An 11533-nucleotide genomic window follows, 5' to 3' on the forward strand; every position below is an offset into this window, starting at 1 on the left:
ACGAAGCGATTCCGTTTTATTACATTGCATTAGCATGGAACTAAGAACCGATAAAATATTGAAAAATTGTTTAAAAAACCTTAAGGAACTTTATAGAACTATAATTTTATAAAACTATAAATTATTTAACTTTTTAACAGTTATTTTTTGCAAAAAAAACTCATAGGCGTGTTTCTGGAGCCGAAAGACCCTATAAATAAAATAAAAATGTTTTCACTTATTTCTGGGACACTCTGTATTATTTGGCTGTGGCAAAATGTAATTTTTAGATTGCTGTCGTTTTTAAAATTTCGTTTGTAGATAAAACCGTATGATCTAAAAAACGGTGTCTAGTTGGCTTGGAAATGACGATCGATGACGTCTGCTGGATCTGTGTCTATGAAAGGAATGCGGACAAAAAACATGTAAATAAACAACAATATATTTTATACGTCAACTTGACGAGTACGTCACCGCAAATCGCTCCGCCCACTCATTTTATTGGCTACTTGCAAATTTGTCGAATTTTTATTGATGGGACGCGCCATCTAATTTTTTACGAAAAACATGAAGAGAATATCGTTTCCCCTCTCACGGATACCCCGTACCTACAGAACGGACAGACGTATATTAAATGATACAGAACTCATTTCATAGCCATCGCTGACGCTCAAACGTTCTCTGATGTTCAAATTAATTAATTAAAGGATATACGTATTTTAAAACTAATAGTAATCGCAAAACATTTTCCGATGCACGTCATCAATCATATCGACATTGACACTAAAGTCTATAAACCTGACTAAATGAAGTTTAGCAAAAATGTTTAAATTTGTTTAGTTTAAACCGAATTTTATTATAGCTATGTTGGTCACATTGCGCCGTGTTCAGCAATGTTGTCCTTTATTATTTGACAATTATCCTAGTGTCCGTCATTATTTTGAATAATATCGTGTTGTTGAATATATGTGAGTTGTTCTCGTTTTTTTGCTTATTTTCATAGTCTTTTTTTAAAAAATGCACTTTTAAGCACAAACAGTTCTTTTAAGAACTAAATTTTCGAGTTTTTGTATTGAATTTCCTCAAATTGTGTGTTGAAAATATGCCGAATCATTTAAACAGTCGAAGCAAAGAGCTTGAAGCTTCCCTGTTTTTTGAAAACTATTTTGAACGAGAACGTGACAATAAAGGTTCTTTATTACCCTTGGCTGCAGTCAGAAAAGTAAGTTTGATTGATAAGCACATTATACCACTTTCAAAGTTAGTTTATAAGTATTAAATTCTGTGATTATTAGTTTGTGCATTAATAGGACCCTCGACCCTTGTTATTACCACTTATGGGATTGTAAGATGCACATCAATAAATAAATAACCCATAATAACTCTTATAATAAGCTTCATAATGGACTAGTTTTTGCCAATGTGTAATAAGTAAAATAAGCTATAAAACAAATAAATGAATTAATCTCTAAAATATTAGTTATTAAATTAAAAATAAAAGGTAAAACTCAATAATACAAAAAAATGATATAATAAATATGTTGCTTGTCAATTTTAAATTAAGATTCATCTCAGAAATCCCTCACAATCTGGCAGCGCTGTCGCCATCGCTTGTCATTCAAAGTTGAACACGTGTATCGGAAATTGTTTTGCGATTACCATACTTAAAAATATATATTTTAAAAAGAAAACAAGATTTGTAGTTCTGATTTTTTTTATTTATAATAACATCACAACCAAATTAAATCATCCCCCTCTTCCTCATTTCAATTTTTCCTCGTGGACCCTACCAAACTCTAGCTCCAACAATTCCAACTCCAAGACCACCTCCAAGTCCACCTCCGAGTCCTAGACCGATAACTCCTGGAACTACAGAAGCTCGAACGACGCCTTTAAAGTAATAAAAAATTATTAGATATTTTGAACTATAAATTATGACTAAGAATATATGTAAATTTTAATCATATAGTTCTTTTTTTTACAGTGCTATATTCTATACAGAGAGTAGACTACCTCTCGCATGTACAGGGTGGCGCCTCTCATACGCCGCGAAAGCTCCAAGGAGAACGGTAGTTTATATCGAAATGAAATTTTGGCAGCATATATAGGTTAACTGAAAGCATTTTATTAAAATATATAGAATTATACAGGGTCTCCCCAAAAGAAGTTACACATCAAAGTTGTGTTTTTTCTAATGGAACACTATTTATATTAATTGATTTTCGGATTCTAGGAGAAAAATAAAGGTGGAGTTTTATTAAAGGAGCATATACCTAAAATCTAAGAATTTTGATATAATTTACATTTTGTGAAAATGAAGAGTAAATTTTAAATTCCGATAACAGCTACGTAAATTTTAGTTGACCTTGTACAGACCGATATTTAATTACAGTAACCATTGTATATTAAACCAAATAGAAATTTGACCCGAAAAGGTGACAGGGTGAGACAAAATCAATATGGAACATAAGTCACATTTAAAAGCTAGTTACTCCTTTATTTTAAACGGAACACTCAGTATATTTTTCCAGTGTTCAATGGGAAATTTATATATCTTCAAAATATTATTAAAGTTGCCTACCCCTCAGACAAAGATTTTCCCAGATATTTTAATTTTTATGATTTTGCGTCAGTAAATCTTTATTATTTGAAATAATCTAGGTGGCTGTGTGATATACCTGATAATTTAACAAAAATTAAAAATTGTAGAGTAAAATACTCAAGGGTAATAAAAAGATACACGGTTACATTTACACACACGTATACGTTTACAACATATTTTAATTATTACAGAACTAAAACTAGATATATAAACTATGCGACAAATTAAGCATAGAAGCATAAAATTATGCGACAAAAATTAGCTAGATGAAATCGAATGTTCAAAATGCTTCCTTTCCTGTCAACTGCATAAAATGATTGTCTTTTCAAAAGGATCTTTTCATTTTGAAAGGTGGAGTTCTATATCAAAAATCAGCTACAATAATTTCTCATGTTGTCGACACTAATTAGTCGACTTTTGCAAACACTGTCTTTAACATATTCCCTTAAAAAACCAGACTAGATAAAATCAGGAGCATTTAAGTATTCTATTAATTGGTGAATGCACACTGCATTCACCAACTAATAGAATCATATCAATTATTTCTGATGTAGGATAACTTTGCATTTTCAGCAAATTTCTGAGAAATTTTTTTGTTTTAACTGACACAAAATGATAACTAGTTGTTAAAATTGGACTAATTAGACAGCTATGTTGAAGTAACTTCAGACATCTCACAACCACATAGATTTTATCAAATAATAAAGATCTACTCATTAAACTTGATTAAATCATGTAAATGAAAATATCTAGGAAAGTCTTTATTTGAGGGGTAGGCAACCTTAATAGTATTTTGAAGAGACATAAATTCTCCATTGAATATCGGAATAATATACTGGGTGTTCCATTTAAAATAAGAGAGTAACATGCTTTTAAATGTGACCAATATTCAATATTAATTTTGTCTCATCCTGTATAACTTTTTGGATCAAGTTTTAATTTGATTTAAAGTACAATAGTTAATTTAACTACATATTAGGCTCTACCGGGTAAATTTCAATTTAGGGTGCTTTTATTAGTAATTTTAAAATTGTTCTTTATTTCTAGAAAATGTTAAATATGTCAAAAACATTACATTTTAGTCATATACTTCTCTTATAAAACTCACCAATTTTTCTCCCAGAATCCGAAAATAAATTAATATATAGGGTGTTCCATTACAAAATACACAATTTTGATATGCAACTTTCTTTGGGGACACCCTGTAGAACTCTCTATATTTTTATAAAGTGCTCTGAATTACCTAACCTACATATGCTCACAAAATTTCATTTCAATAGAAACTGTCGTTCTCTTTGGAGGCTCCGCGGCGTATGAGAGGCGCCACCCTGTACTTGTGATATGTGTCATCAATGTTTCACAAGTACACGGGATCTACAGTTTATCGCCGAATCTGAATGGCACTATTTGAGAAGCTGTACAATGTAAATGTAGTCAAGGTGGTTTGCCATTACCTTCCTTGAGGTGGCAGTTAAATGCACTGTAATAATATAGATTTTTCTCTTGTAGTTATAACGTCGTACAGGTTATATTGCGAACATTTCAACGGCATTTTCACAAAATACTCACCGCCTGGTAGGGGTGGGGCAGCAATGGCGCCAGCTTGCCCCGCAGCAGCAATGCGACTACCATCAGGTCCCCAAAGCTCTCCTTCGGCAGCAGGTCCCTGGATCAGGGCACCTGGAGTTCCGGGTCCAACCAAAGCTGCGGATCTTCCCCAGAGGGCTTGGGTGGAAGCAGCAGCGCATACAACGAGAAGAGCAACAATCTAGAATAAGAATTTCTCTATTTAGAACCAGCTTCATTGGTTGAAAGTTGAAAGAAGCTACAAATGCACTTAATTTATTTTTTTTTAAATATATAAATATATAATATATTTAAAACCTTTTTAGATTATACATGATAATTAGAAACAGAAAACACATATTGATTTGAACATAATGTATACAAGCTCACAGAAAATTTAAGGGTGTATTCCGTTGCTTACCTTGGTTATGGTTTTATGTTCCGTTTTTATCTGTTTCCTGAAAGTTTTCTTATTACGGAACACGGTTCCTGTAAAATTCGGCTATAACTGTCACCAAACTAACCAGCGCGAGAAGGCTGGTTTTTCTGTTTTTGTTTGTCAATGTCATTTATGTGACAGAAATCAAGCAAATATAATAAGTACGAATAAAATTCTCATTTAATTTCTAATATTTGTAATAATTTTGTATTTACATCCAAAAGCAATGGAGGTAGGCAGTAAAGATAAATAAATTTCATTAACTAAATAGAATTACTTTTTAGGACTATTTAAACTTATCATGCCGCCATTGTTTCTTAAAGTCGGGAACATTTAAAGAAAACATGAAAAACAAGACAACAAATAATCGTGAATGTTTTGTAAGCTATAAAAATATAAATATTGATTAGATTTGTTTATTTATCATTATCTGTTTTAATATTGGACCTGCAAATTTTCACTTGAGCTCTCTAACGAGTTTAACAGTTTATTAATAAAGTATTTTTCAATATTAAACTCCATTGAAAAGAAGAAGCAAACATAAAAGCAGAGAATATACATGTACATGTACATTAAAAATGCATAAAAGATAAATTTTATAATAGAGGTATTGAAATTTAGAAAACGTCAACATTTGACGTTTCCAATATTTTACCAAACCGATGTTTTTCAGGAACCGCTCTTTACCGTAGTTTACCGGTCTGGTTCGCCTGGTTTTGCAACGGAATACAGCCTAAGTCTTTTTTTGATTTAAATCATTTTAATGACTTAAGTCGTTTGATTATAAGTCATTTTTCGAAAGCTGACTTAAGACTTAAAATTTAAGTTTTTTTCAAAATGTCTTGTGTTCTAAATCTTCTTAAAATAGAAAAAGAAAGGATTTAAATTTTTTTAGAAAAGACTTAAGTCATTAAAAAGGCTTTAATATAAAAATATAAATTATTTTATAAAAAGTAACTTTATAATGCTTACCATGGAGTTCATTTTGGTAGAAGGTGGTTTTTAGGGTACTGTTAAGAATGGCAGAGTGTTTATTATCCTAACAAACTTAGGTGGAGACTGATACAAATTCTCAGTAACTACCCCAGTTATATATAGTGATTTTATCACAGATAATGTCCATTGTATGAAGCCTTAACCTTCAGGTTGTTGTTTTCTTCTTACTTAATTATACCACATGTTACACTATCAGGACTGTTTTTGTTTAATATTTACTCCCTAGCAACTATTAGCAACTGCATTTTAAGTTGTTTACTTTAACGTGTTTTTTATTAATTATTTTTTAGATCATTTTTATCGTTTCCGTTATGCATGTAGTTTAGTTGAAACGATTAGCTGCTATAGATTAATTTATTAAATTAATAAATTATGTATTGTCAAAAAATATAGATAAAATGATCAAAGAAGGCTCATCAGTGAACATGGGACCTATGACCAGAACCCTTCTGCTTCTTGGGAGCTCTAGGTTTGTTTAATAAAAATTGATTGATTATTTATATATTTGATTATTAATCTGTATATGTCTATTTATTTGTATGTTAAGTAAATTTATGTCATAATAATAATTGAAACTAAAATAAGTTTATTTATACAGGGTGTCCCAGAAATAAGTGCAAGTATTTTAACTGGTAGTAGAGTTCAACCCCAGAAACACGCCAATGAGGTTTTTTTCGCGATTTTTTTTTAAATTCGGAATTTTTTGAAAATTTTTTTGGAAATTTTTTATTTCGAAAAATTTTTATTTTTGGTTTTTATTTAAAAAAAAATAATTTCTTGATAATATGGCAACATAGGTAGTAGATTATATTTACAAGAAAGAAAATCCAAAAAATATCCAGTGGTACTCAAAATTTTAGCAAAAATAATTTTTTTTGGAAATTTTTAAAGCAAAATAACTCCGTTATTTTGGACTTATTTGACTTAAAGACGATAAAGAGAAAATATATTTCTTTTATCGAGATCGACTACTCCTTAAAATGCTTGCACTTATTTCTGGGACACCCTGTATGTATAGAGGTAAGACTTAAATAAGTGCAAATATTTTTAGGTGTAGTATATTTCGACCACCGAAACAATGACGTCTTCTTTTCGCGGAAAACAAATTAAAATTTGGAATTTTTTAATTTTTTTTAAATTTTTGGTTAAAAACATAAGATCTTTATAATATGGCAAGATCGTAGTAGATTAAATTTACAAGAAAGAGAACCCAGAAAAAAATCAAATGGTTCTCAAATTTTAAGGAAAAAAAATATTTTTGGAAATTATGAGTAAAATATCTCGGTTATTTTGGACTTATTTGAAAAACGGTAAAGAGAAAATATGTTTCTCATATCGATATCTATCAGCTCTAAAAATATTTGCAATTATTTAAGACTCACACTGTATTTATTCATTTATTATTTAACTACATATACAGGGTCCGGCAATAGTGCGTTGGGGGATCTGGGGATCTGTAGCTCCTAGAATAAAAAACTTGAGAATTTTGTTTAAGTACAAACCTAAACTATGTACCAGGATGTATTTCAGGAAAATATTTTAACTTCTATAGGGTGGCTCAAAAAAGTGTGTTTGGACCTGGATGATTTTTTTTAAATGGAACACCCTGTATATTATTGCATTTTTGGCTTCCTTTCAGATCACTTTACATAACCCTAAGATATGAATAAATACATTTCGATAGTTTCAGAGATATTAAAAAATAAATCAAAAATATATATTTTTCAGCTCTTCTTAAAAAAATTATTAAAAATACAAGAACTGTTCTGAAATCAAAACTATATTAGGTATTTACTTTAGATGGTCTGTTCTTATTTTGCTAGATCATACAGGATGTTTACTATTCTACGCCAAACTTTCTAAAATATAAAATATTTTTTCTTTGTTTTTTTAAATGGAACACCCTGTATATTATTTTTTTATTAGATGGAGAGTAAAAAATGAACATTTTTTGTATTTAAAGTATTTCAAAATTTTTAATGGTTTCGCAGATACACGCAGTATTATTTCATATGGCGCTTTCAATGGTAAAATACATTCAATGGAGAAAAAATCATTAGATGGCTTTGGTAAAAATTTACTGTGGAAAATGCCATACAAAATATAAAACCGCAAATATCTGCGAAACTGTTAAAAATTTTGAAATACTCTAAATACAAAAAATGTTCATTTTTTAATTCTCCGTCTATTGAGAAAATAATATACAGGGTGTTCCATTTAAAAAAACCAAGAAAAATTATTTTATATTTTAGTAAGTTTGGCGTAGAATTTTGAACATCCTGTATAATTTACGATTTTCATATTTATAGCAAAGTAAGTATGGACCATCTAAAGTAAATACCTAATATAGTTTTGATTTCAGAACGTAAAATATATATTTTTGATTTATTTTTTAATATCTCTGAAACTATTAAAATATGTTTATTCATATCTTAGGATTATGTAAAGTGATCCGAAAGGAAGCCAAAAATGCAATAATATAGAGGGTGTTCCATTAAAAAAAAATCATCAAGGTCCACTCGCACTTTTTTGAGCCACCCTATAGAAGTTAAAATATTTTCCTTAAATACATCCTGGTACATAGTTTAGGTTTGCACTTAAACAAAATTCTCAATTTTTTTTATTCTAGGCGCTACAGATGCCCGACGCACTATTGCCGGACCCTGTATATTATATTATTTCAACAAAAAAAAAATCTAAATTTATCTGCAAATATAATTATAAAAAATTTTATGCTGTTAGAGTGAACAGTTAATTTATTTTTTATACATTGTACCCAGTAAGTTTTTAAAGCAAATCATTTACAATTTCTTCATATTTTCTTGACAAATTGATGAATTGAATTATTAAATTGTTTTTTTCTATTTATTTTATATTGATTTATACACAAACTCTATTGATGGATACATACTTGTGTATTACAATTATGTTTTCCTAGTTTTATTTTATTTTTGATTATATTTAAAGCAATTATATATATATATATATATATATATATATATATATATATATATATATATATATATATATATATATATATATATATATATATATATATATATATATATATATATATATATATATATATATATATATATATATATATATATATATATATATATATATATTATATCGGATTGTTTAATTTGCTTAATATGTGCGCGGTTTATTTTTTATTTAGATTTAAAACTAAAAATCTAAATTACGCAATTATTATTATGTGATTGTGGCGTTGTATGTTACACTTTAATTGGTTTATGATTTTATCAGAAAGTACCAGTTAGTTTCTGCCTGAATGGAATATTTTAAATTCAAATCCCAAAATAAATTAAACTTCTCCATTTTGTCAAGATAAATAAATATAGAAAAAATTAAAATCTATATTTTTAATAATAATTTAATGAATTCATTTTTCTTGTAATCAGCTAGTTTTAGCATAATATTTACTCGTAAATTGAATATTAAATTTCTTGGTATTTGTATTGTTTTTGTGTTATACAGGGTTAGTCTTAAATAAATGCAAATATTTTCAGGGCTGGTGGTAGATAGATCTCGATAAAAGAAATATATTTTCTCTGCCATTTTTGAAATAAATCCAAAATAACCGAGTTATTTTACTTTAAAAAAATTTTTGCAAAAATTTTGAGAACAACTGGATCTTTTCTGGATTTTCTTTCTTGTAAATTTAATGTACTACCTATGTTGCCATATTATCAAGAAATTATGCTTTTTAACTAAAAACATTTCCAATATTTTTTTTCAAAAAAATTGAAAAATTTTATCAATTTATATTTTATGATTATCCCTTAAATCACAAACAACTTAAAATGTAAAAAATAAATATTTTTTACATTATTATTATCTGTTTCCGGCTATTTCATGGGTAAATTAAGCATATTTTGTGTGTTTCGCGTCAAAAGGCGGTTTTTTTTCTCTATTGATTTTGTGATTTTTTTTAGTTATATCCTTTTATAAATATGTCCATATAGTGTTTTTTACATAAAGCAGATTTTTAAAAGCTATGTTTATAGCAATAATCTCTTTATTTAGAGAACGACTGACATTTATCAATTAGAATATTAGTCTAAATATTCCAAATAAATTTAAAAATAAGTAGAATTAAAATAAAGACTAGCGACATAGCTTTAAACAAATCAGAACCTACCTTATTATTTACAATTTTGAGAAAATATTCATTTCCTATTCAACATCTGTAGTAAAATAATGAATATTATTGCATTATGCATATCAAATAATAAAACCCAGTTAGAATTTGTTTTGATTAAAGAATTAACAATACAATAGACAGTATAGGCATTATTAAAACAGTAAATTACAAAAGAAATTGATACCTTTTTGTTTTTATTTAACTATTAAAAAGCTATTATACTTATGTTTAAGTTGTCTATAAGAATACTTGTTATACTTTTATAATGATGCTGGAAATCGTTACTGTCTTCTTCAAGAGCGAATATTTTTAATAAAAATAAAGAAGATTAACAAAAAAACAAACTATCGAATAAAGATGTATAGTAGTATCATATTCCACAGGGTGTTTCAAACTTTCAACAAAAATTAAGATTTTGTTTCCCTCGTACAATTAGCGCAATAATGGAAACTACAAATACTAAGGCTACAAATTGCTTCAAAAATCATCAAAATTGGCCCATTAGAACAAAACATAGGTATAAACTTTAAATTACATCAAACTTTTAGGGTATTTTGTATGTTTTTCGTGTCCGTGATATGCATTGATTAGCATTTTTATGATAGGTATTATAATATGCTTAATAACATATTATAATACCTATCATACATAATACCTATAATACCTATCATACACAAATGATTTTGTTATGAAAAAACTGCTACTTATTTAAGGGCTTCTACTAATACGTAATAATATAATGTTACACTTATTGTTAATATTATTTTTAACAATAAAGAAAAAAGAGATAAACAATAAAAATGTTTCTAAATAAAATCAATTTGAGATTCTCTGGAGAGTTAGATGTTTTATGATTAGGTGGAGCAGGGCGTTGCCATTTCTGTATTTTTTGAAAATCCCACCTAACAGCATATATCCTGCTACACATAAATAAAATTCCAACTGCAAAAAAGGGTGAGGTCTTACGTAAAGAGGTAAACAGTCCATACATTATTAAAAATGGGTATAAAAATATCTAGCTATGTTCTTAAATACATCAAACATGCTAGTATTGTCTAGTATGTAATAACAAAATACAAATTAAATTTATAATCTTATTTATTTTTAAATATTTTGGATGTAATGATTTGAACAAGGAAAAAATAAAGTGCGTTTGATTTAAAAGCATTTTTTTATTCCGAGATTATGGTCCAACTAGGCGCAGCCAAATTATTGTGAAGTATGATTGTAATATATTCGGAGATATCAACAGTCACGTAGATTAATAACCTGCACCAATATGGTACAAATTTAAAAAAAATAAGGCACAAATTTTAAAAATATCTGTTTATTATACAGGGTGATTCAAATTTATTTTGAGCGAAAGCCGTAGTTTTTTTAAATATACCTACTATCACGCCTCAGTGGATTTATACAATATTTAATGAGCCAAAAATTCAGATGAGTCAAAACTAGAGATAAGCAACAAATTGCAAACTGTGATTCAATAGCAGCGATTTTAAAATCGCAATCGCAAACTTGCAATTGGCTCTCATAGGCAACTGCGACAGCGATTTCTTGTATATGCGAGTTTCAATTTAGGAAACCAATATTACTATAGTTGCAAGTTGCGATTTTGCTGCGATTGTGATTTTGTAAACTAGGACCGTGACAACCTTCCATTTGCTAGTCTGAATTTTTAGGACTTGCAAATGTTATTTATTTATAGAGAAGGTATTATTTTCTATAGCCAAGATCATATAATATATTGGGTGTTCTTACTTCCTGTTTCACCGGAAATGAC

The 11533-nt window shown here is 28.3% G+C and overlaps 1 protein-coding gene across 1 annotated transcript; it reads right to left on the reverse strand.

Moving 5' to 3' along the window:
- Positions 1 to 1675: 1675 nt before the first annotated feature.
- Positions 1676 to 5705, reverse strand: LOC115877722 (uncharacterized PE-PGRS family protein PE_PGRS20-like). Its single transcript, XM_030894012.1, has 3 exons — positions 5559 to 5705; positions 4151 to 4349; positions 1676 to 1869 (listed from the first exon to the last, which is right to left on the reverse strand). The coding sequence occupies exons 1-3, from the start codon at positions 5568 to 5570 to the stop codon at positions 1766 to 1768; spliced, it is 315 nt and encodes a 104-aa protein (XP_030749872.1). The 5' UTR covers positions 5571 to 5705; the 3' UTR covers positions 1676 to 1765.
- Between the last annotated feature and the right edge of the window lie 5828 nt (positions 5706 to 11533).

The sequence above is a fragment of the Sitophilus oryzae genome, unplaced genomic scaffold (genome assembly GCF_002938485.1).
Source record: "Sitophilus oryzae breed Bouriz unplaced genomic scaffold, Soryzae_2.0 scaffold_1062_pilon_pilon, whole genome shotgun sequence".
NCBI classification, from domain to species: domain Eukaryota; kingdom Metazoa; phylum Arthropoda; class Insecta; order Coleoptera; family Curculionidae; genus Sitophilus; species Sitophilus oryzae.